This window comes from Trachypithecus francoisi, unplaced genomic scaffold (assembly GCF_009764315.1).
Source record: "Trachypithecus francoisi isolate TF-2019V2 unplaced genomic scaffold, Tfra_2.0 Lachesis_group12, whole genome shotgun sequence".
Classification (NCBI taxonomy): Eukaryota; Metazoa; Chordata; class Mammalia; order Primates; family Cercopithecidae; genus Trachypithecus; species Trachypithecus francoisi.
This window is the reverse complement of record NW_022681457.1, coordinates 3,461,911-3,487,587: the sequence shown is the minus strand read 5'-3', so window position 1 is coordinate 3,487,587 and position 25,677 is coordinate 3,461,911. Positions and strand designations below refer to the sequence as shown.

The 25,677-nt window shown below is 48.3% G+C and overlaps 1 protein-coding gene across 3 annotated transcripts in view; it reads left to right on the top strand.

Moving 5' to 3' along the window:
* Positions 1-2,741: 2,741 nt before the first annotated feature.
* PLA2G4C (phospholipase A2 group IVC) overlaps positions 2,742-25,677 on the top strand; it is a 61,681-nt gene continuing 38,745 nt past the window's right edge. Inside the window, exons 1-9 of one of the 3 annotated variants that reach the window (XM_033223844.1) lie at positions 2,742-3,107; positions 4,696-4,944; positions 8,717-8,756; positions 9,775-9,855; positions 10,498-10,634; positions 14,840-15,029; positions 16,404-16,524; positions 18,857-18,997; positions 24,973-25,026. In XM_033223844.1, coding sequence (XP_033079735.1) covers positions 2,953-3,107; positions 4,696-4,944; positions 8,717-8,756; positions 9,775-9,855; positions 10,498-10,634; positions 14,840-15,029; positions 16,404-16,524; positions 18,857-18,997; positions 24,973-25,026 — 1,168 coding nt within the window. In that variant the 5' untranslated portion in view covers positions 2,742-2,952. Of the gene's footprint in view, positions 3,108-3,726; positions 4,945-8,611; positions 8,757-9,743; positions 9,856-10,497; positions 10,635-14,839; positions 15,030-16,403; positions 16,525-18,856; positions 18,998-24,972; positions 25,027-25,677 lie in introns of those variants that run through there. The other 2 variants (XM_033223843.1, XM_033223841.1) reach the window with 2 other exon arrangements.

The following is a 25,677-nucleotide window of genomic DNA, read 5'->3' as shown; positions in this document are numbered from 1 at the left end:
CTTTGTGACAAGGTCTGTGCTGGGCTCTGGGGGCAAAGCTCTCATGGGTGTCACTTGCATAGCATGTAGCAGTGGCCTAGGAACTGCCAGAGCCAGCACCAGCCATGGAACTGCTTGCAGTGGCGGGCATCTTCTGTATCTGCTCTGTGCAGTGTGACCGCCACTGGCCACCTGCAATGCCCGAACACTTGACAGGTGGCCAGCATGACAGAGGATGCAAATTTGTTTTGTTTTGTTTTGTTTTGTTTTTGTTTTGAGACAGAGTCTCACTCTGTTGCCCAGGCTGGAGTGTAATGGCGAGATCTCAGCTCACTGCAACCTCCACCTTCCGGGTTCAAGTGATTCTCCTGCCTCAGCCTTCCATGTAGCTGGGATTACAGTAATGTGACACCACGCCCGGCTAATTTTCGTATTTTTAGTAGAGATGGGATTTCTCTATGTTGGCCAGGCTGGTCTTTGACTCCTGGCCTCAAGCGATCCACCCTCCTTGGCCCCACTAAGTGCTGGGATTACAGGCATAAGCCACCCCATCCAGCCATGCCAAATATTTTATTGAATTGTATTGGACAGCAGTAGTCTAAAATCTTTACATACATATGTTTTTTAACTTGTTTAACCTTCCAGCCATCCCACAGGGAGGCACCATCATGAACCCTGTTAAGGAAGACAAATGCAGTGTCTTAAAATAACCCAGATGTATTATCTTACAATTCCAGAGGTCAGAAGTTCAAAATCAGTTTTACTGGGCTAACGTCAAAGTGGTGGCAGGGCCAGTTCCTTCTGGGAGCTCTAGGGGAGAAACTGTGTCCTTGCTTTTTCCAGCTTCCAGAGGCCACCTTGTTCCGAGGCTCATGGCTTCTTCCACTGTCCTCAAAGCTAGCAGCATCTTGCCTGCAAATCTCTCTCTTGAGGTCATCAGGTCACCTCCTCTCCTCCATCAGATCTCTCTGCTCTCTCTTCCAAGCACTCAAGTGGTTCCATTTAGGGCCCCCTGGATGATCCGGGATAATTTCATTTCAGGATCCTAACTCAATCCCAAAGTCCCTTTAGCTACATAAGATCATACATTAACAGAGGCCAGGCACAGAGGCTCACACCTGTAATCCCAGGACTTGGGGAGGCTGAGGTGGGAGGATCACTTGAAGCCAGGAGCTTGAGACCAGCTTGCGCAACACAGCCAGACTCCGTCTCCTTAATAAAATAAAAATAATAACAAAAATTAAAAATGTAAAAAAAAAAAAAAAAAAGAGCCAAGCACAGTGGCTCACGCCTGTAATCCCAGCACTTTGGGAGGCTGAGGCAGGTGGATCACCTGAGGTCAGGAGTTCAAGACCAGCCTGACCAACATGGCAAAACCCCATCTCTAATAAAAATACAAAAATTAGCCAGGCATGGTGATGCATGCCTGTAATCCCAGCTACTAGTGGGACTGAGGCAAGAGGATCACTTGAATCTGGGAGACAGAGGTTGCAGTGAGCCGAGATCATGCCACTGCATTCCAGCCTGGGGGACAGAGCAATACTCCATCTCAAAAAAAATAGATCACATTAAAAGTTTCGGTGATTAAGACCTGGATATCTCTTGTGGGGGGGCGGGGGCTGTTATTATTCCAGCCACCCCACATGGGATGATACGTTAGAGGAAAACCATCGGGAAATGGTCAGACAAGGCAAGCAGGATGCCTGGGACACGCACCCAGCCCTGGGTACCACAGGGCTGGGTCGGGGAAAACAGGTACATTCGGGGTGCGGCCCAGGCTTGGGTCTTCTAGAGCAGGAGGCCTCTGACCTCGGGGCCCAGCGTGGAACATGAGCTTCTGGACATGAGAGTATCAGGATGTCCTGATACTCCTGCAGGAGTTGGACAAAGAGCTCCTAGCCGTCCCCCTGCCCCTCACATTCTGTTTCTCCCTCTCACATCTGCCCTCCCTTCTTCCCTTCTCTCTCATCAGGTTCCTCTGCCCTTGTCTCCCACTCGTCCTCTCTTCCCTTTCTTTGTATCTGCCAGGCCTTGTTCCCTGCTATGCAAGTCTGTGCCAGGCTCACTTTACTGTCTGTCACTGTGACTCTCACCCTCCCTGTCTCTCTTCCTGTGTCTCCATCATGGTCTCTTGCACACGCCATCTCTTGGGCATTTTGTTTCTATTTGTCATAGCCCAAGAATACAACATTGTCTTCCCATTCTCCTGGCTAGCCGTGGCCCTGTGGCCCTGTGTGGGCAGACCCAGGGGACATAAGCACAGGGGCTGCTGGGGGCTTCTGGAGAAACATCTTTCCTGACAAAAAGGACAGCCCTGGTTGTGGCAGCTCTTCCCCTCCTCCTGCCTTGACTAGAGATGATGGCTGGAGCCAAGTCACCACCTTGTAATCATGAGGAAAAAGAAAGGAGAGTAACGGACTACCCCTGACGACCCTAAGCCGGCGAGCCAACGGCAGCAACTGCCTAACTGTGGGCTTTTGTTCATGGGAGTGGGGGAAGAATAAGCCCCAGTGTGATTATGCCACTCTAAAACATGGCTTTCGGCTGGGCACAGTGGCTCACGACTGTCATCCCAGCGCTTCGGGAGGCCGAGGCGGGCAGATCACCTGAGGTCAGGAGTTCAAGACCAGCCTGACCAACATGGAGGCACCCCGTCTCTACTAAAAATACAAAATTAGCCGGGTGTAGTTGCACACCCTGTAATCCCAGCTACTCATGGGGGCGAAGCAAGAGAATCACTTGAACCCAGAAGGTGGAGGTTGCAGTAAGCCGAGAGCAAGCTGTTGCACTCCAACCTGGGCAACGAGAGCAAAAGTGTCTCAAAAAAAAGCAAAATATAACTTGTTTCTCACAGCCAAGAGTTCCTGATACAGCTCTGCCTTAAAGAACTGGCAAATTAGTATGCATTTGTGTGTCAATTTCAAATAAAATATTTAAGGCAAAAAAAAAAAAAACTACGTATTTAAATATTGTATGACAGGGGATTCCCACGTCACTGTCCGGCTCTGTGTGGAGATCCATGGTTCCCTTAGGCTTGGCTCTTCTCCCGCCACACAGGGCCGCCATGTCCCTCTGCTGGAGCTGGGCAGGGTCATCCTCCTCAGTGACCCTCATGATGGCTCCATCAGGTAGGTACTTTTATTCTCCCCATTTAACAAGTGAGGACACTGAGGGGTGCAGGGATGTAAGTTACCTTCCCTAGGTCCACTGTCTAGGAGGTGGTGGGCCAGGGTTTGGTCCATGCTGTCAGCTCCTTGACCCTGCATCTGTAACTACTCTCTCTACTGTGGAGAGCCTCGTGAGCTGCTGTGAGGTGCGGAACCTTATCCCACAGGTCGGGCAATGGCATGGTCAGGTCTAGGAGTGAAAAGATCCTGCAATGGCTGGAGTTGTGAGCATTGAAGAGATGAGCCTGGAGTTAGGGGGAGCAGGGGAAACCATCTTCTCCCTGGTGAAATCCTGTTCTAAAATTGGTGATACTCTACCTTGGCCTCCCAAAGTGCTGGGATTATGGCCTCATCTCTATTTTTAAAAAATAAGAATTCAGGCCGGGTGTGGTGGCTAGTGCCTGTAATCCCAGGACTTTGGGAAGCCGAGGCAGGTGGATCACTTGAGTTCAGCAGTTCGAGCCAGCCTGGCCAACACGGTAAAACCCCGTCTCTACTAAAAATACAAAAATAATTAGCTGGGCGTGGTGGCAGGTGCCTATATTCCCAGCTACTCAGGAGGCTGAGGTAGGAGAATCGCTTGAACCCAGGAGGGAGAGATTGCAGTGAGCTGAGGTCACACCACTGCACTCTAGCCTGGTTGACAAAGAATAAGACTCCATCTCAAAAAAAAAAAAAGTAAAAATTCAAAACCCATCAAGTTGGGATGTTTAGTGCTGGGCTTCAGGAAGAGTAGGCAGGAGGGTAGTACGGGAGGTTTCTAGGAGCCGCTCCTAGAAGTGGCGCTCGCCACAGATGCTCCTTTGCACTGACTGGAACTTGGTCACATGACCACACCTAGCTGCAAAGGATGCTGGGAAATGCGGTTCCCTGTTGGGAAGCCACTTCTGGGCTTCAAACCTTCACTGTGAATGGAGCTCACAGATTTTCTAAAAATTGACATTAAATGAACCAGACTTGGCCCCAAGAATCTGGCTCACTGCAACCTTTACCTCCTGGGTTGAAGCAATTTTCCTGCCTCAGCCTCCCAAGTAGTAGCTGGGATTACAGGCACACACCACCATGCCCGGCTAATTTTTGTATTTTTTAGTAGAGATGGGGTTTCACCATGTTGGCCAGGCTGGTCTCAGAACTCCTAACCTCACATGATCCGCCTGCCTCAGCCTCCCAAAGTGCTGGGATTACAGGTGTGAGCCACCATGCCTGGCTTCAATATTTCTTTTTCTGGGTATTTGAGTATGATGTTATACATGATGGTTATTAGGCAGCCCATTGCATAGGAAGATTAGCTAAATCTGTTCTGAGGAATATTTATCTCCAATATAGTTATATAACGACAACATTCCTTTTTTGAATACTGGTCTCGGGTGCCTAATTATAGAAGAGTGACATCATTAAGGAACCCTGGAAAGTCCATCTTTCCACGTGATCCCACGGATGCAAATAGCTCTGGGTGAGCTTCGGGCCAGCTGAAAAAGCTGGAGCAACCGAGCAGGGCCCACAAGCCGAGGAGGGCTGTATAAAAGCGCAGGGGGCATTTTACCTCCAGGTTGGCCCTACTCAGGACCAGGCGGAAACACCTCCAGCCCGCGACCTCCCCCCACAGCGGGAAAAGGAAAGCAGGAGGACCACAGAAGCTTTGGCACCGAAGATTCCCGCAGTCTTCACCCACTGAGATCCCGGCTGAAGGAGCTGCGCAGCGACTACATCGCTACGCCCAGGGAGCCCAAGCCTCTGTACCGGATTCCCGCGCACCCAGCTCCATTGCGCATGCGCACAAGCCCCAGCCCAGACTCAGGCAAGCCGTCGGGGCAGGGAGGGCTGTTTCATCCCGCTGGGGTGGCCATAACGAAGGACCAGGGATTGGGTGCAGTTAAACAACAGGATTTTTTTTCTTTTTCTTTTTTTTTTTCTTTTTCTTTTTCTTTTTTTTTTTTTTTAAGTAGAGACGGGGTTTCACCGTGTTAGCCAGGATGGTCTCGATCTCCTGACCTCGTGATCCGCCCGTCTCGGCCTCCCAAAGTGCTGGGATTACAGGCTTGAGCCACCGCGCCCGGCTTTTTTTTTTTTTTTTTTTTTGAGACAGAGTCTCGCTCTGTCGCCCAGGCTGGAGTGCAGTGACACAATCTCCACTCACTGCAACCTCCGCCTCCCGGGTTCAAGCCATTCTCCTGCCTCAACCTCTGGAGTAGCTGGGACTACAGGCACCTGCCACCACACCTGGCTAATTTTTGTATTTTTAGTACAGACAGAGTTTCACCATGTTGACCAGGCTGGTCTTGAACTCCTGACCTTGTGATCTGCCCCACTCGGCCTCCCAAAGTGCTGGGATTACAGGCGTGAGCCCCTGCACCAGGCCAGGAGTTTATTTTCTAACACTTCCGGAAGCTGGAAGTCCAAAATCAAGGTGCTGGCAGAGTTGGTTTCTCCTGAAGCCTCTTGCAGAGGCCCTAATCTCTCCTTATAAAACCAATCAAGCCAAATTCCAGGCCACCCTCAGGACTCCTTTAACTTAGTCACCTCTTTAAGAGCCTATGTCTGGCCGGGTGCGATGAGTCATGCCTGTAATCCCAGCATTTTGGGAAGCCAAGGTGGGAAGCTCTCTAGAGCCCAGAAGTTCAAGAGCAGACTGGGTGACATAACAAGACCTGATCTCTACAAAACATAAAAAATTTAGGTGGAGATGGTAGCATGTACTTGCACTTCCAGCTACTCGGGAGGCTAAGGTGAGAGATTCACTTGAGCCGGGAAGGCTGAGGCTGCAGTGAGCCACAATCGCATCACTGCACTCCAGCCTGGGTGCCAAGCAAGACCCTGTCTCAAAAAGCAAGCAACGAAAAAGAATCCTGTGTCCAAATACAGTCACGTTCTGAGGTTCTGGAGGTTACAAGTCCAACACATGAGTTTGGAGGTGGTGGGGGGAAGCCGATTAATTTCATAACAGGGATCTTGAAACTGCCTTTGCAGAAATGAAAGTATGAGAGAAAGCTAACATGACTGACCATCTTGTTTCTAACCTCACAGGCTAGATTTTTTTTTTTTCTTATTCTAGTGCAGAGGCCAAAATTACCATGAGAGGAATTTAATTCATAGTTAAACTTTGAGACAAGGAAAACTGACCCCCAGTCCTTGTTGAGAGACTGAAGTCACATTCATTTACTTTTTATTTATTTATTTTTGAGACAGAGTTTCACTCTTGTTGCCCAGACTGGAGTGCAATGGCGTGATCTCTGCTCCCTGCAACCTCCACCTCCTGGGTTCAAGCGATTCTCCTCCCTCAGCCTCCTGAGTAGCTGGGATTACAGGCGCCCACCACCATGCTCAGGTGACTTTTGTACTTTTAGTAGAGATGGGGTTTCACCATGTTGGTCAGGCTGGTCTCTAACTCCTGACCTCAAGTGATCCACCCACCTCGGCCTCTCGAGGTGCTGGGATTACAGGCATGAGCCACTGTGCCCGGCCTGAAGCCACATTCATAAGACAAGGTTAGAATCATGAAGGTGCTGGAACTTTGCGAAACAACAGTTGTGGGTTAAACAATGACCTGCCATCCCTTAGCTTCCTTTCTATATGTGCTCCAGAGTCATGTAACCAGGGGTCGCAAGATCTGTAACTTCCCCAGCTACTTCTGCAAATAACATCACTATTGTGAAACCTACAGATCTCATCTTTTTAGTGGACTGTGGTAGCTAACACCTGTAATCCCCACTTCTTGGGAGGCTAAGGCAGGAGGATTGCTTGAGCTCAGGAGAACAAGACCAGCCTGGGCAACATAGTGAGACCTCAATCTCTACAAAAAAATTAAAACGTTGCCAGAGGCAAAGTTTTAGAGGCATGGTGGTGCATGCCTCTAGCCCCAGCTACTCAGGAGGCCAAGGCAGGAGCATTGCTTGAGCCCAAGAGTTGGAGGCTGCAGTGAGCTATGATTGCGCCACTGTAGGGACCAGCCCTACAGTGTCTGTGGGTCTCTCTCCCCGTGTGCGGAAATGAGAGATCGTAGAAATAAAGACACAAGACAGAGAAGAAAAGACAGCTGAGTCTGGGGGACCACTACCACCAAGACGGGGAGACCGATAGTGGCCCTGAATGCCCGGTTGCGCTGTTATTTATTGGATAATAAGGGGCAGGGTAAAGAGTGTGAGTCATCTCCAGTGATTGATAAGGTCACGTGACTCACGTGTCCACCAGACAGGTGGCCCTTCCCTGTTAGGTAGCCGAGGCAGAGAGAGAGAGGACAGCTTACGTCATTATTTCTTCTATGCTCTTTTCAGAAAGATCAAAGACTTTAATACTTTCACTAATTTTGCTACTGCTTTCTAGAGGGCGGAGCCAGGTGTACAGAGTGGAACATGAAAGTGAAACAGGAGCGTGACCGCTGAAGCACAGCATCACAGGGAGATGGTTAGGCCTCCGGATGGCTGTGGGCGGCTGACATCAGTCAGGCCCTCCACAAGAGGCAGTGGAGCAGTCTTCTGTAACTCCCCCAGGGAAAGGGAGACTCCCTTTCCCAGTCTGCTAAGTAATGGGTGCTTTTTCTAGGCACTGATGTGACCGCTAGACCAAGGTCCGCTAGGCCACAGGCGTCTTCCCAGACGCTGGCGTTACCGCTAGACCAAGGAGCCCTCTAGTGGCCCTGTCCGGACATGACAGAGGGTCACACTCCTGTCTTCTGGTCACTCCTGACCTCAGGTGATCTGCCTGCCTCGGCCTCCCAAAGTGCTGGGATTACAGGCATGAGCCACTGCTCCTGGCAATAATGTTTTGTTTTTGTTTTTATTTTTTTAAGGAAAAAAAAAAAAAAAAGAACTTGTCTTTGAGATAGTTTTCAGAGTGAGCATTTTGGCAGACCAAGAGCTACCACCTGGTCCTGAGACCCACTCCCAGGAACTGACTCAGCCATACAAAGATAGTTTTGGACACCCCTGTGATTTCATCCATACTTGATCCATTGTTTCAGTTCCCCCAGCCCCTTGCCCACCAAAGTTTCCTTAAAAAACCCTAGCCTCAGGCCGGGTGCGGTGGCTCACACCTGTAATCCCAGCACTTTGGAAGGCCGAGGCAGGCGGATCACCTGAGGTCAGGAGTTCGAGACCAGCCTGGCCAATATAGAGAAACCCCATCTCTACTAAAAATACAAAAATTAGCCAGGCATGGTGGTGCATGTCTGTAATCCCAGCTACTAGGGAGGCTGAGGCAGGAGAATTGCTTGAACCCAGGAGGCGGAGGGTGCAGTGAGCCAAGATCATGCCAATGCACTCCAGCCTGGGCAACAAGAGGGAAACTTCATCTAGAGAGAGAGAGAGGAGAAAAAGAGAAAGACAGAGAGGAAAAACCCTAGCCTCCAAATATCAGAGAGACGCGCTTGAAATATTTCTCCCATTCTCCTCTCTTGGCCGCCCCTGAGATTATTAAACTCTCTCTCTTTGCTGCAACACCTGCTGTTCACATTGGTTTTGTCTGGGCAGTGCACAAGAAGAACCCGTGAGCCCGTGACAGTCCCAGCTCTCCCCCACTGTCTTTGCTAAGCCCAACAGTGGGCACAGGTCTAAGAAGAGCCATTTCTTTGGCAGAAGGACTGAGAATTTTCTGACCGCAGTGCACCATGGGAAGGTAAGTCCTCTCAGAGCTGACCACTGCGGGGAGGCAGAGCATTTGTGTAATGGAATGCATAGTGAGTATCAAGAGGTGAGGGCTGCGACCGTTCCTCTCGCTTGGTGGAGATAGAAAGAGCTGAAGGTTGGGCGTGGTAGCCCACGCCTGTAATCCCAGTGCTTTTGCTGGCCGAGGCAAGAAGGTCTCTTGAGCCCCAGAGTTCGAGACTGACTAGTCTGGGCAACATGGTAAAACCCTATCTCTACAATAAAAGAAAATATTTTTAAAAATTAGCCCAGCATAGTGGTACACACCTGTAGTCCAAGCTACTTGGGAGGCTGAGACAGGAGGATCACTTGAGTCCCGGTGCTCAAGGCTGCAGTAAGCTATGATTGCACCACCGCACTGGTGGTGGGCAACAGAGCAAGACCCTGTCTTATCGTTGAACTGGGGAGGTGGAGGTTGCAGTGAACTGAGATTGCGCCACTGCACTCCAGCCTGGGTAACAGAGCAAGATTCTGTCTCAAAAGAGAGAGAGAGAGAAGGAGGGAGGGAGGAAGTGAAGGAAGGAAGGAGGGAGGGAGGGAGGAAGTGAAGGAAGGAAGGAAGGAAGGAAGGAAGAAAAGGAAGGAAGGAAGGAAGGAAGGAGGGAGGGAGGGAAGGAAGGTCACCGTGTTGGTCAGGCTGGTCTTGAGCTCCTGGACTCAAGTGATCCACCCACCTCGGCCTCCCAAAGTGCTGGGATCACAGCTGTGAGCCACTGCGTCTGGTCCCAAAATTAACCATTTTGAAAAGTGAATAACTAACTGGCATTCAATGCATTCACAGTGTTGTACAACCGTCACCTCTATCTAGTTTCAGAATGTTTTCCTCACCCCAAAAGGAAACCGTGTACCCATGGACTGGTGGCTACCTGCTTGGACAGCCCGGTTCTAGGTCAAATTCTGTGTTTTATCCCTTTTCCCTGTGAATTTTCTGGACTTCTTTGTGTTTTCTCCTGGGAAGCTCTGAGGTTTCCATAATTCCTGGGCTCCAGAAAGAAGAAAAGGTGGCTGTGGAGAGACGAAGACTTCACGTGCTGAAAGCTCTGAAGAAGCTACATATTGAGGCTGATAAGGTAAGTGAGGGGAGGAGGGTGGCCCCAGAGATCCCGGAATCGCCCCCTCTGTGCCCAGTGTCCAGGGCCCATCTCAGCCAGGGAGAGCTAGACCAAAGGGAGGAAATAGAAGGATACGAACTTCTATGGGACAGAAATAGAAGGATATGAACTTCTATGGGACAGACATTGCCCTGGCCTAAGGGAGATCCTAGGTCTTCTTCTTATCCTTCTGCTTCTCCTCCTCCTCTTCCTTCCTTTTTCTTTTCTTTTTCTTTTTCTTTTTCTTTTTTTTTTTTTTTTTTGAGACAAGGTCTCGCTCTGTCACCCAGGCTGGAGTGTGGTGGCATGATCTTGGCTCACTGCAACCTCCACCTCCCAGGTTCAAGCTATTCTTCTGCCTCAGCCTGCTAAACAGCTGGGATTACAGGTGTGTGCCACCACACCCAGCTAATTTTTGTATTTTTAGTAGAGATGGGGTTTTACCATGTTGGCCAGGTTGGTCTTGAACTCCTGACCTCAAGTGATCCATCTGCCTCGGCCTCCCAATGTGCTGAGATTACAGGCATGAGCCACAGTGCCTGACCCCAGGTACCCTTCTTCTTGTTCCCACCTCCATCCTCAGGCTCTGAACCTCTGATTGATTCTCTCCCCAATGTCTAGGTCCCAGTTGTTGCTGTGCTGGGCTCAGGCGGGGGACTGCGGGCTCACATTGCCTGCCTTGGGGTCCTGAGTGAGATGAAAGAACAGGGCCTGTTGGATGCTGTCACGTACCTCGCAGGGGTCTCTGGATCCACTTGGTAAGTGTCACTCGTGTTTCAGATTGCTTTCTGACACATAAATGGGATTATTGTTTTCCTCCTGACACCAAATGTGTGTGGTTTTTCCAACGCTGCTTCTTGAGCTCTCTGATACTAGCTAGGTGTGCTGGGCAATTCTGATGCTGTCTACCTGGAGTTCAGGTCAGATTCCAACAGGTTAAAGGGGCTCAGTCCCAAAAAACTGCTCCCACTTCAGACATGAGTTGCAATTACCTAGCTGCTGGTACTTCTGACCGACTGGCAATAGTTTGGGGTTTCCCACAGCTTCCTCCTCATGTTCAATAATTTGCTGGAATAGCTCACAGAACTCAGGAACATACTTTACTTACATTTGCTGGTGTACTACAAAGGATGGGCCAGGTGTGGTGGCTCATGCCTGTAATCCGAGCACTTTGGGAGGCTGAGGCAGGAAGATCGCTTGAGTTCAGGAGTTTGAGACCCAGGCTGGGCAACATAGCTAGACCCCATCTCTACAAAAAGTGAAAAAATTAGCCAGGTGTGGTGGTGCATGCCTATGGTCCCAGCTACTCAGGAAGCTGAGGCAGGAGGATTGCTTTAGCCTGGGAGGCTGAGGCTACATTGAGCTACAGTCACACACTGCACACCATCCTGGGTGACAGAGAGACCCTGTCTGAAAAAAAAAAAAACCCAAAAATTCTTAAAAAAAAAAAAAAAAAAAAAAAAAATTCCAAGGATTTTAGGAACTCTGCACCAGGAAGCAGGGAAAAACACCAAGTATCTTTCTTTACTACACAAAACTGCTGTGGACAAAGCATAATAATACTACCTTCTGACTTTAAAGGAGGATTTACAGGTTCAGGTGCACTTTTCACACTGCAGGTGGATAGAATACTGCCCTTTTAACTTCTCAGCCTCCATGATAAAGTATTGCATTGATTTGTGTAGGATTGTCTCATTCAGGTGGCCCCAGATGGCAGGTATGAAACCTCATATCTGCATGTTTGTTTCCAAGCCCAGGGCAGACATGACTAATCGATCTTGGCACATTTTCAGAGCAGGAGGTAAGGCTGGGCAGAGCAGCAGAGGCTCGAGTGAGATAGGCAGGGCAGAGGCATGAATGTTGAACCTGGCTGGCATGATTTGTTTTCCTTTCTGTGCTCAAAGTTTGATATGAAGCTGGGTTCTGAGCTGGGTGTGGAGGATGAGGTTCATGGAGATGACAGCATGAAGAGCAGAGCTGCAGAGCTTGGGAGTGGGAAAGGTACTGGAGAGTCACACCTAGGACCCCTCTATTCCTCCAAGGCTCATCTAACATGTTGAGTGGCATGGCATGAGGATTTAGCCGAACTGCACATTGCAGAACTCCAGGGGGCGCTGTTGAGATAGGAACTACATGATTTCTTCTGTAATCTTTCCAAGGCTGCGGTGGTTGGGACCTGGCTGGACACAGGGACTCACACCTGTAATCCCAGTACTTTGGGAGGTCGAGGTGGGAGGATCTCTTGAGCCCAGGAGTTCAAGACTAGCCTGGGCAACATAGCGAGACCCCATCTCTACAAATGACAACAACAAAAGCCTTATATTCCAACAGCTTTGGGTTAGTTCCTGGAGCTGTCCTTCGTGGGCTGTTATGAGCCCAGACATACTTCTTTGTGCCTTGGTTTCCTCCACTGTTGAGGAGGATAACTTACTGATCTCACAGGACTCTTTGAGAATTAAATGATGAAACATATGCAAAGCGTCTCAACCTGAGCTATCCAGTAGAACTGTATACCATGAGCCATATCTCATCTATTCTATCATTTTAAATTTTCCTTCTTTCTTTCTTTTCTTTTCTTTTCTTTTCTTTTCTTTTTTTTTTTTTTTTTTCTCCTTTTGGAGATGCAGTCTCGCTCTTGTTGCCCAGGCTGGAGTGCAGTGGTGCCATCTTGGCTCATTGCAACCTCCACCTCCCAGGTTCAAGCGATTCTCCTGCCTCAGCCTCCCAGTTAGCCGGGATTACAGGCACTTGCCACCACACCCAGCTAATTTTTGTATTTTTAGTAGAGATGGAGTTTCACCATGTTGGCCAGGCTGGTCTCAAACTCCTGACCTCAGGTGTTCTGCCTGCCCTGGCCTCCCAAAGTGCTGGAATTACAGGCATAAGCCACCATGTCTGGCCCATTTTAAATTTTCTAGTAGCCTCTTCAAGAAGGTAAAAAGAAACAGTGAAATGAATGATCAATTTTCTTTAACCCAATATATCCAAAACATTAGCATTTTGACACATCATTAAGAAAAACATTGTTAATGAGATATTTGACATTCCTTTTGTCAGACTAAGTCTTTGAAAGCTGCTGGGCATTTTATACTCAGCGCATTCCCAGTTGGATGCAGAAGTCTCATTAGATGTTAAGGAAGGCCCAGGGCAGTGGCTCACACCTGTAATTCCAGCACTTTAGAAGACCGAGGCGGGTGGATCACCTGAAGTCAGGAGTTTGAGACCAGCCTGGCCAACATGGTGAAACCCTGTCTCTACTAAAAATATAAAAATTAGCTGGTTGTGGTAGTGGGCGCCTGTAATCCCAGCTACTTGGGAGGCTGAGGCAGGAGAATCACTTGAACCCAGGAGGCAGAGGTTGCAGTGAACCAAGATCGAACCACTGTACTCCATCCAGCCTGGGTGACAGAGCAAGACTCTGTCTCCAAAAAAAAAAAAACTGTTAAAGGAAAGAGCTTTTCATACCCAGCTTGTTCCAAACATACTTCAGAGTTTCCCAGTAACTGAATGGAGTACCAGTGTTTACATTTAAGCTAATTAAAATAAAATAAAAATTTAAAATCATGCTAGCCACACTTCAAGGGCTCAAGAGCTACAATGTGTGTTTAATGCATTGGATGGTGTGAGTGTAGATAGCACCCAATAAGCAGCATTAAGAACATCAAAAATTTTTATTGAGCCCGGGCACAGTGGCTCACACCTATAATCCCAGTATTTTGGGAAGCTGAGGTGGGAGGATTGCTTGAGGCCACAAGCTTGAGACCAGCCTGGGCAACATAGTGAGACTCTGTCTCTACAGAAAATAAATTTAGAAATGAGCAGGGCATGGTGATGCACCTGGTGAGTACTGGTTCCAGCTACTCAGGAGGCTGAGGTGAGGGGATCATTTGAGCCCAGGGGTTTGAGGCTACAGTGAGCCAAGATCATGCCACTGCACACTCAAGCCTGGGCAACAGAGCAAGACCTGTCTCAAAAAAAAAAATTATATATATATATATAGACTCCATGTGACACACCAGCTCCGTTGCCTTCTGCCATGAGTAGAAGCTTTTTGCACCATGCTTCTTCTTGTATAGCCTGTAGAACTGTGAGCTAAATAAACCTCTTTTCTTTATAAATTTAAAAAGATATATATATACACATACGTATATATATACACACACACACACACATATATTTGTTGAGTGAACAAATGAATATCAAGTCTTTTTTTTTTTTTTAGACAGAGTTGTGCTCTGTCACCAGGCTGGAGTATAGTGGCACAATCTCGGCTCACTGCAACCTCGGCCTCCCAGGTTCAAGCCACTCCTCTGCTTCAGCCTTCCGAGCAGCTGGGACCACAGGCATGTGCCACCATGCCTGGCTAATTTTTGTGTTTTTAGTAGAGACGGAGTTTCCTGAGTATCTGGCACTACAGGTGCCCACCACCATGCATGCCACCACGCCTGGCTAATTTTTTTGTATTTTTAGTGGAGACGGGGTTTCACCATGTTGACCAGGCTGGTCTTGAATTCCTGACCTTAGGCAGTCCTCTCGCCTCGGCCTCCCAAAGGGCTGGGATTACAGGCATAAGCCACCACGCCTGGTCCCTTTCATTGATTTTCTAGGATTATGTGAGTTAATAGGTATAAAAGACTAAAGACAGTTTGTTGCTGTCACATGTAAACCTTTAATAAATGCTGACTGCAAAAAACATTTGACTCTGATGAGGCCTTTCTCCCATCGTGCTCTCATTTTCCTGCCTGTGAAATAGAAGGATTGTCCCAGATGATTTTGAGCCTCCTCCTTTGAACTTGATTGTTCTGCAGTTATATTTATTTAATGTAAATTTTCCATTTCCTTTGCATGTCGCCCTCTCTGTGAAGCAGGTGTTCCTGTGAAGGACCTCCTCCCACGCATCCTTCCGCAGTCTTCATCGTCCACACATACAATGCCGAACTCACTCTCTTGCTCTGTCCTCCAGGGCGATATCTTCTCTCTACACCAGTGATGGTGACATGGAAGCTGTCGAGGCTGACCTGAGACATCAGTTTAGCCGACAGGAGTGGGACTTGGCTAAGAGCCTACAGAAAACCATCCAAGCAGCGAGGTCTGAGAATTACTCTCTGACCGACTTCTGGGCCTACCTGGTTATCTCCAAGCAAACCAGAGAAGTAAGACATTCCCCTCTGGGGACCTGGGGTGGGGGTAGGAGCAAGGGGTCTCAGGGCGTGAGGTTGCCAAAGATCCTGACTGGCACCACCTTTTAAGTCTTTCAGGACTTTCAAGACATCAAAATCTGGGCATTTTGATGGATGCCTCAAAACTTAAGTATATCAGGATAACTGGTTGCAAGTGACAGAAACTGACTCTTACTCATTTATGCAAAAAATAAAGTGATATGATTTCCTAGAAAGATACACAGACATCCAGGGCAAGAAGAACAATGAGGAATTATGATGGAATAAGGCAAAAATAGGGAAAGTCTCAGACCCAAAACAACTTTCCTCTCTATCCCTCCTTGGCCATTTGATGTCTTGAATTCACTATTTCATTTCATTTCATTTCATTTTTCAGAAAGGGTCTTGCTCTGTCACCCAGGCTGGAGTGCAGTGGTGGGATCATGGCTCACTGCAGCTTTGACCTTCTGGGCTCAATCAATCCTCTTGCCTCAGCCTTTTGAGTAAGCTGGGGCAACAGGCATGCACCACCATGCCTGGCTAATTTTTAAATTTTTTTTTTTTGTAGAGACAGGGATCTCGCTATATTGCCCAGGCTGGTCTCAAACTCCTGAGCTCAAACAATCCTCCAACTACTGGGTTCAAGTGATCCTCCCACCCCAGCCTCCCAAAGTGCTGGGATTATGGGTATGAGCCACTGCATCCAGCCTATCCTAACACTTTAGGCTTTTGTTGTTGTTTTGTTTGTTTTCTTTGTTTTTGAGACAGGGTTCACTCTGTCACCCAGGCTGGAGTGCAGTGGTGCAGTCATACTCACTGCAGCCTTGATCTCCTGGGCTCAAGCAATCCTCCCAGCTTAGCCTCCCAAGTAGCTGGGACTACAGGCACCCCCCACTGTGCCTAATTGTCTTTTATTTTTTATTTTTTTGTAGAGACAGGGTCTTGCTTCGTTGCTCAGGGTGGTCCCCAAATCCTAGGCTCAAGTGATCCTTCCACCTCAGCCTCCCAAAGTGCTGGGATTTATAGGTATGAGCCACTGCACCTAGCCTATTCAGGCACTTTGGGTGGCCAAGGTGGGAGGATTGCTTGAAGCCATGAGTTCGAGACCAGCCTGGGCCACATAGCAAGAGCCTGTCTCTATCAAAAAATAAATTAGCCGGGCATGGTGACATGCATCTGTAGTCCCAGCTACTTGGGAGGTTGAAGCAGGTGGATTGCTTGAGCCCAGGAGGTTGAGGCTGCAGTGGGCCATGATTGTACCACTGCACTCCAGCCTGGGTGACAGACTGAGACCCCTCTAAAAAAAAAAGTTGGCCTACAGGGACCCATATGCTCCCTCACACTTTGTCTTGGCACCTTCTCCCAAAGCTACCGGAGTCCCATTTGTCCAATATGAAGAAGCCTGTGGAAGAAGGGACACTACCCTACCCGATATTTGCAGCCATTGACAATGACCTGCAACCCTCCTGGCAGGAGGCAAAAGCACAGGGTAAGCAGACATTTAGAGGGGGGAGAGGTAGTAAGGGACGGAACGGCATGGAGGGAAATGGAAGAATGTTTCCCTGCCCTTCCCTTGGGGAGCCCAGGAAGAGCGAAGGGCTCAGGATTGCAGAAAACAGGGTGCTCAGCTTAGAGGAGAGAAGAGGGAAGTCCCAGAAGTGACCAGAGGACACGCACTTGCTTTGCATGGATCGAGAAAACCTTTAAGAGGTCAACATGGTGGCTCACGCCTGTAATCCTAGTCATGCCTATAATCCCAGTGCTTTGGGAGGCTGAGGTGGGAGGATTGCTTGAAACTAGGAGTTGGAGACCACCCTGGGCAACATAGTGAGGTCCCATCTCAAAACAACAGCAACATTCAATAGGAAAACAAAACAAAAAAAACCACAATAAAATAGTCAAGCATGGTGGCAGGAACCTGAAGAATCTAGTCAGGAGTTTGAGGCAGGAGAAGCACTAGAGATCCGGAATTCAAGGCTTCAGTGAGCTGTGATTGCACCATTGCACTACAGCCTGGGCGACAAAGTGAGACCCTGTCCCCCCACAAAAAAAAAGAAAAGAGAGGACAGGAAGGAAAAAAGAAAAAAAGGAAAGAAAACTGTAATAAGGGATGCTTGAAGGATGGCGGGGTGGGTGGGAAGGGCTGTCTCTCACTTTTGTTTTGTTTTGTTTTGTTTTGTTTTGTTTGAGACGGAGTTTCTCTCTTGTTGTCCAGGCTGGAGTGCAACGGCACGAACTCGGCTCACCGCAACCTCCGCCTCCCGGGTTTAAGCGATTCTCCTGGCTCAGCCTCCCTAGTAGCTGGGACTATAGGCATGTGCCACCACGCCCGGTTAATTTTGTATTTTTAGTTTCTCCATGTTGGTCAGGCTGGTCTCGAATTCCTGACCTCAGGTGATCCACCTGCCTGAGCCTCCCAAAGTGCTGGGATTACAGGCATAAACCACGACTCCTAGCCATCTCTCACTTTTTAGATGTCTTCCTTCTCCATAGGTCCAATTGTCACCAAATGCTGGCAGCTCTCCAGTCATTCCAGTTTCTCTTTTGAGCTCATCTCTCTCCTGAGATCCACACCTCCTTACCCTATTTCCTAAGCGCTTACTTGTGCACTTACTTGTTCAGCAACTGTGTCCTGGTTTCTCAAGATATATCAGGCAATGTTACCAGTTACCAGTGGTTGGACATCTCCCGGCACCTCAAGGCTCAGAAGCTCCCAGTGTGAATGGTGTTTGTTTGTTTGTTTGAGACAGAGTTTTGCTCTTGTTGCCCAGGCTGGAGTGTAATGGCGTGATCTCAGCTCACAGCAACCTCTGCCTCCCGGGTTCAAGTGATTCTCCTGCCTCAGTCTCCCAAGTAGCTGGGAATGTAGGCATACACCACCACACCCGGCTAAGTTTTGTATTTTTAGTAGACACAGGGTCTCACCATGTTAGTCAGGCTGGTTTCAAACTCCTGACCTTAGGTGATCCACCCGCCTGGGCTTCCCAAAGTGCTGGGATTTAGTAGACACGGGGTCTCACCATATTAGTCAGGCTGGTTTCAAACTCCTGACCTTAGGTGATCCACCCGCCTGGGCCTCCCAAAGTGCTGGGTGGCGTGAGCCACCGCGCCTGGCCGTGAATTTATCTCTCTCCTCAGTGTGGTTCCTTGTGCTGTTTTCTCACCAGAGCAGATAGAGCTGACTCCATCCATTCCATAAGCCCCACAAATTCAATCCTTCCCAGACCTAGAAATCACCCCCTTCTCATTTTCATCCTTTGTGCTCTTCTACATCACCCCCAGACCAGGTCTCCCAGTCTCCTGGGAGACTCTTGTAATTAGTTCCTCACTGGCCCACCCAACCCAAGCTGTTCACCTCCTTCCCTGGCTACCTGATGGAAGTTTCCAGGATGAAAATCTGATCATGTCATTTTCTTCCCTGGAATATTCTAATGACTCACATTGGAATCATGCATTAGATTTATGCCCACAGACAAACCTCCATGCAGTCACGTGGCTACACTCTTCCTTTGTACTCCAGGATTCCATGGAGTTGTAGCCACAATGAGACGGAAGAGAGAGGCAGGGCTGAGGGTTCAAGCTCTGGAAAATACTGGAAACAGGCTGCTGTGGAAGTTATGAGCTGCCACCAGCAGCATAAAGACTCAGGTCTGAGGATGAGATCCCCAGTGGTTTCTGACATCACACAGTCGATCTCTAACATTCTCCTGGCATGGTTGTGGTTCCTCATTAATAGATTTTTTGTTTGTTTGTTTTCCTGCACACCTGCTATGTTCCAAGTTCTGTGCTGGGACTCACTTGCCCTTGTATTTCCTCTGCAGAGACCTGGTTCGAGTTCACCCCTCACCATGCTGGCTTCCCTGCACTGGGGGCCTATGTCTCCATAACCCACTTTGGAAGCAAATTCGAGAAGGGAAGACTGGTCAGAACTCACCCTGAGAGAGACCTGTCTTTCCTGAGAGGTCAGTGCTAGGGTCAGAGGGGATTAAATGGGGGTGGGAAGTAGAGGAGAGGTAAGAGGGTCTGGCTTTGCCCAGCTCTTACATTTCTGGGGGGAAAGAAAAGGACTTGGTATGCTTCCAGAAAGAGGAATGGTGTGTTCCTCCTGCTGAGTCTTCAGTGTCTCTCAAAGGTCTCCTTAATGTGTCAGATACATGATATCCTATCACACAATCCAGGAGAGAGAGTTTAATAGAGGGGCTCAAGTCCAGGGCTGTGGCTTCCAATAAGCAGATTCAGAATGTGTTTGGGATGACATGGTGCTTTGGGAGGCTGATATGGGAGGATCCCTTGAGACTGGGAGTTTGAGACCAACCTGGGCAACATAGCAACACTGTGTCTCTAAAAAAACTTAAAAATTAGCCAGGCATGGTGGCATGTGCCTATGGGTCCCAGCTACTCAGGAGGCTGAGGCAGTGGAAGGATCACTTCAGCCTGGGAGTTCAAGGCTGCAGTGAGTTATGATCCACCACTGCCCTCCAGCCTGGATGACAGAGAAAGATCCTATCTCAAAACAAACAACAACAACAAAAAAAACTAGAATGTGTTTTGGGCACCAGCAAAGCAAGGGGCATACAATTTTTTTAAAACAGGGTATTTTCAGAAAAAAATTACAACAAAAACCAAAAACAATCGAAACAGTGATAGTGAGTAAAATCAGAACTTGATTAAATGTCCTTGACTGTAGCTTACACACTGGTATCACTTTTAGCTGTGGCTTCATAATCTTCTCAGAACTCAGGGTCTGAAGGCATTACCCTGCTGGGCAGACAGCTCCCCTACAAATAATGCCAGCTTGAGAAAGTCGTTTATGTTACCTGAGCCTTGGTTTTCTCATACGGAAAGTACTTATCTCAAAATGTGGGTGTGAGAGTTAGGTATAATCCACAAATAAAGCACTCAGCCCAGTCCCCAGCACATGGTAGTAATTCAAGGATGGTTGAATTGCCATGATTTTAGCATACACTTTTGAGACATGCTGGGACCTTGATGCTATTTTAAATGCAGGGGATTCAGTCATGAGCAGGACAGTGAAGGCTCATTCCCTAATCAAGTTTTCACTCCAGGGAAGGAGATGATGAATGAACACACACAAAAATAAATATATATTATAATGTCAGATCATGGTAAATGCTATCTTGAAAAATAATTCATGATAAGGGGCTGGAGAGTGACCACAGTATTATTTTTAATTTGTGGTCGAGCTTCTGAAAGGAGATGGCCTTTGAGTGTGGACCTGATGAAAACTGAAGCCATGCAGATATCTTAGGGGAAAAGCACATGGACAGAGGGAAGAGCAAATACAGAGACCCTGTATTAGTCCATTTTCATACTGCTATAAAGATACTACCCGAGACTGGGTAATTTGTAGACAAAGAAGGTTTAATTGACTCACAGTTTCACATGGCTGGGGAGACCTCAGGAAACTTACAATCATGGCAGAAGGCAAAGGGGAAGCAAGAACCTTCTTCACATGGTGGCAGAAGAGAGAAGAGCAAGCCAAAGAAAAACTACCCAACACTTATAAAACCATCAGATCTCGTGAGAACTCACTCACTATCACGAGTACAGCATGGGGGGAACTGCCCCCATGATCCAATTACCTCCCACAAAGTCTCTCCCTCAACACCTGGGGATTACAACTGGAGAGATTTGGGTGGGGACATAAAGCTTAACCATATCAGACCCTAAGCCAGGACCATGCTTGTCTTACTCTAGACCAATGAGAAGACCAATGAGGTTGGAGCCTCCTGAATGAGGCTGGGAGAGAGGACTGGAGAGGTAGGCAAGGTCCAGATCATATGGGATCCTGAGGGACACAGATGAAGTTTAGTTTGTATTCCAAGTGTGATGGGAGAGCCAGGGAGGCAGTTTGATTAGGGTGGTGACTTGATTCAGTTTATATTGGAAAAGATCGATCTCTCTCTCTCAGCATGGATTAGGGGTGGGTGTGCAAACTTAGAAGTTGGGAGCAGTTGAGAAGCTAATGGTCCTGGTGACAGATAATGGCAGTTTAAGGTTGGGTACCAGAGTGGATATGGGAGGGAAGTGGCTGGACTCTGGAAACCTGGAGATGGATGAAGAAGAATTATACCTGGATTGGATGTGGAGAGTAAGGAGAATCAGAGATGACATTAAAGGTTGCAGCTCCGGCAACCTGGTAGATGGAGGGGTGTTCTCAGGGAGAAGAATGAGATAGGATGAAGGGGATCTTCCCCCTTTCTCTGGTCTGAACAGAAGGGGTCCTTCATATTGCCAAGCCTGGCTCCTGTCTCCTATCCCCCCCATCTCTTTGCAAAATCTGGTCTTGGGCATCAGATATTCTGGAATTGTCACTCCCAGGTGCTCTTTATAACATTATTATTTCCTCGGGTGTATGTATCACCTACTGAAGTGGTTCTGTACATGTCTCTTATCCCCCCCTCACACACCTGGGTGCTTTTTATTTATTATTACAAAATACACATAGCATAAATTTTGCCATTTTAACCATTTTAAAGTGTCGAGTACAGTGGTATAAATACAATACATTCATGATGTTGTGCAACCATCACCGCCACCCATCTCCATAACCTTTTCATCTTGTAAAACTGGAACTCTATGCCCATTAAACACTAACTCCCTGTCACCCCTCCCTTAGCCCCTGACAACCACAATACTACCTTCTGCCTCTATGAGTTTGACTACTCTGAGTATGACATGTAAATGGAATCATGCACTGCTTGTCTTTTTGTGTCTGTCTGATTTCACTGAGGAAAATGACTTTGAAGTTCATCCATATTGTACCATGTGTACCATTCCTTCCTTTTCATAGATGAATCATATTCCATTGTACGAATATACCACGTTTTGCTTATCAATTCATCCATCGATGGACACGGGATTGCTTTCATCTTTTGGCTGTTGTGAAGGAAGCTGCACATGGGTCTATGAATATCTTTTTGAGACCTTGCTTTCTTTTTTTTTTTTTTTTGAGACGGAGTCTTGCCCTGTCGCCCGGGCTGGAGTGCAGTGGCCGGATCTCAGCTCACTGCAAGCTCCGCCTCCCGGGTTTACGCCATTCTCCTGCCTCAGCCTCCCGAGTAGCTGGGACTACAGGCGCCCGCCACCTCGCCCGGCTAGTTTTTTGTATTTTTTAGTAGAGACGGGGTTTCACCATGTTAGCCAGGATGGTCTCGATCTCCTGACCTTGTGATCCACCCGTCTCGGCCTCCCAAAGTGCTGGGATTACAGGCTTGAGCCACCGCGCCCGGCCGAGACCTAGCTTTCAATTCTTTTGGGTACATACTTAGAGGTAGAGTTGCTGGATCATGTATGTGGTAATTCTATTTTTAAAATTTTGAGGCCAGGCCTGGTGGCTCATGCCTGTAATCCCAGCACTTTGGGAGGCCGAGGCAGGAGGATCACCTGAGGTCGGGAGTTTGAGACCAGCCTGACCAACATGGTGAAACCCCATCTCTACTAAAAATACAAAATTAGCCGGGTGTGGTGACACCTGCCTATAATTCCAGCTACTCGGGAGGCTGAGGCAGGAGAATTGCTTGATCCTGGGAGGCAGAGGTTGCAGTGAGCCAAGATCATGCCATTGCACTCCAGCCTGGGCCATCTCAAAAAAAAAAAAAAAAAAAAAAAGGCCGGGCGCGGTGGCTCAAGCCTGTAATCCCAGCACTTTGGGAGGCCGAGACGGGCGGATCACGAGGTCAGGAGATCGAGACCATCCTGGCTAACACGGTGAAACCCCGTCTCTACTAAAAAAATACAAAATTAGCCGGCGAGATGGCGGGCGCCTGTAGTCCCAGCTACTCGGGAGGCTGAGGCGAGAGAATGGCGTAAACCGGGAGGCGGAGCTTGCAGTGAGCTGAGATCTGGCCACTGCACTCCAGCCTGGGCGACAGAGCGAGACTCCGTCTCAAAAAAAAAAAAAAAAAAAAAAAAAAAAAAAATTTTTTGAGGAACGACCATACCATTTTCCACAGTGGCTGTACCATTTTATGTTCTGCCCAGTGGTGCACCAGGGTTCCAATTTCTCCATGTCCTCATCAACACTTACTGTTTTCTGGAGTTTTTCGGATACCAGCCTACCCAATGGGTGTGTCTATAGTGTCTTTGAGTTTTCTTCTCCTTCTTTTTTTTAAATTTTTTTTTGAGATGGAGTCTCACTCTGTCGCCCAGGCTGGAGTGCAGTGGTGCAATCTCTGCTCACTGCAACCTCCCGGGTTCAAGTGATTCTCCTGCCTCAGCCTCCCGAGTAGCTGGGACTATAGGTGCACACCACCAGGCCCAGCTAATTTTTGTATTTTTAGTAGAGATAGGGATTCACCATGTTGGCCAGGCTGATTTTAAACTCCTGACTTCAATTCATCCACCCACCTCAGTCTCCCAAAATGCTGGCATTACAGGTGTGAGCCAACGCGCCTGGCCCTGGCTGATTATTCATTTTTTATGTCTCCCTGTATCTATACAAATGTGTTTGGCTAAAAGTCACTAACCAACCACAGTGCCCTGAGGAAATGTGGGATTAATTTTCTTATAAAAGAAAAAGACAGGCCGGGCATCGTGACTCACACCTGAAATCCCAGCACTATGGGAGACTGAAGCAGGCAGATCACTTGAGGTCAGGAGTTTGAGACCAGCTGGGCCAACATGGTGAAACCCCGTCTCTACTAAAAAAGCACAAAAATTAGCAGGGCATGGGGGCCATGCCTGTAATCCCAGTTACTTGGGAGACTGAAGCAGGAGAATCACTTGAATCTGGGAGGCAGAGGTTGCATTGAACCGAGATCACATCACTGCACTCCAGCCTGGGCCACAGAGCAAGACCCCATCTCAAAATAAATACATAAATAATGCAAAGATAGGTGGCTGGTGACATTGGTTTAGCTGTGGAACATTAAGCAGAAGGACCCACGTTTATTCTGGGTTTCTGCTCCTCCATCCTTAGCATATTAACAGTCACCCTCATGCTGAACTCCTCCACACTACAGGATGGCTGCTGCATCCAATGAAGCCACAACTTTTTTTTTTTTTTTTTTTTTTTAAAGTCAGGGTCTCTCTCTGTCACTCAGGCTGCAGTGCAGAAGCACAATCATAGCCCGATACAGGTCTCGAACTCCTGGCCTCAAGCGATCTTCCTGCCTCAGCCTCCCAAGTAGCTGAGACTAGAGTTGCATGCCACCACATCTGGCCTGCTCCTTCTGAGAAGGACAACAAGCACTTTGCAGAAGTCCCCCCAGCAATGTGCACGGACCAGAGCTTGACCTCCCCCTAGCTGCAAGGGAGGCTGGGAAATATTTGCCCTTCCTGCCTGTAGACTGAGAAGGGTTGGCATGGAAGGAAGCTTGAAATGGCCTTGGGGTAGCCAGTCTACAGCGCCTGGCTGGCTCTGCCCATAGAAGGTTCGCGAGGACGGCCGGGCGCGGTGGCTCAAGCCTGTAATCCCAGCACTTTGGGAGGCCGAGACGGGCGGATCACGAGGTCAGGAGATCGAGACCATCCTGGCTAACACAGTGAAACCCCGTCTCTACTAAAAATACAAAAACTAGCCGGGCGAGGTGGCAGGGCCTGTAGTCCCAGCTACTCAGGAGGCTGAGGCAGGAGAATGGCGTGAACCCGGGAGGCGGAGCTTGCAGTGAGCTGAGATCTGGCCACTGCACTCCAGTCCGGGTGACAGAGCGAGACTCTGCCTCAAAAAAAAAAAAAAATGAAGGTTCGCGAGGACAAGGACCTTATCTGTCTTGTTTACTGCTCTATTCCAGCAGCCAGAAGAGGGCCGGGTGCCCACTCATTGCTTTGTAAATATTTATGGAATGGAAGAATGATCTTTCTTCCTGCTGCAGATCCCTGCAGTGCTTTATACCAGTCTGCTGGTGCTTTGTATATCAAGCATGACAGTCACGTGATGGAGAATGTTTGAATTTTATTGCTATTTTCTTGGCAGGTTTATGGGGAAGTGCTCTTGGTAACGCTGAAGTCAATAGGAATTATATTTTTGGTGAGTATTTGGGGAACAGCAAGGTCAAAGCCTAGAGATATTTTGTGCAAGGAGATTGACAGTACTTTTCCTACTCATGGCAGAGGAGAGACCTGTATGTAATTGTTCTAGCAAATGCATTTCCTGACATTTATTCTCATATAATTGGGTAGCCAGGATGACCACAGAGTGGATGAGAGTACAGACTCCCTTGGAAGGAATGTTGCTCTGGTACATGTGAGCTTTGTGACCTCTGAAAAGTTACTTAACCTCTCTGTGCCTCAGTTTCTGCCTCTGTCCCATGCGGGTGATAATAATAGTAGTTATGGGCCAGGCGCGGTGGCTCACGCCTGTAATCCCAGCACTTAGGGAGGCCGAGACAGGCGGATCACGAGGTCAGGAGATCGAGACCACCCTGGCTAACATGGTGAAACCCCGTCTCTACTAAAAATACAAAAATTAGCTGGGTGCGGTGGCGGGCGCCTGTAGTCCCAGCTACACGGGAGGCTGAGGCAGGAGAATGGCGTGAACCTGGGAGGCGGAGCTTGCAGTGAGTGGAGATCGCACCACTGCACTGCAGCCTGGGCAACAGAGTGAGACTCCATCTCAAAAAATAATAATAATAATAATAATAATAGTGAATATTTGATGAGTTAATTCATTGAAAGCTCA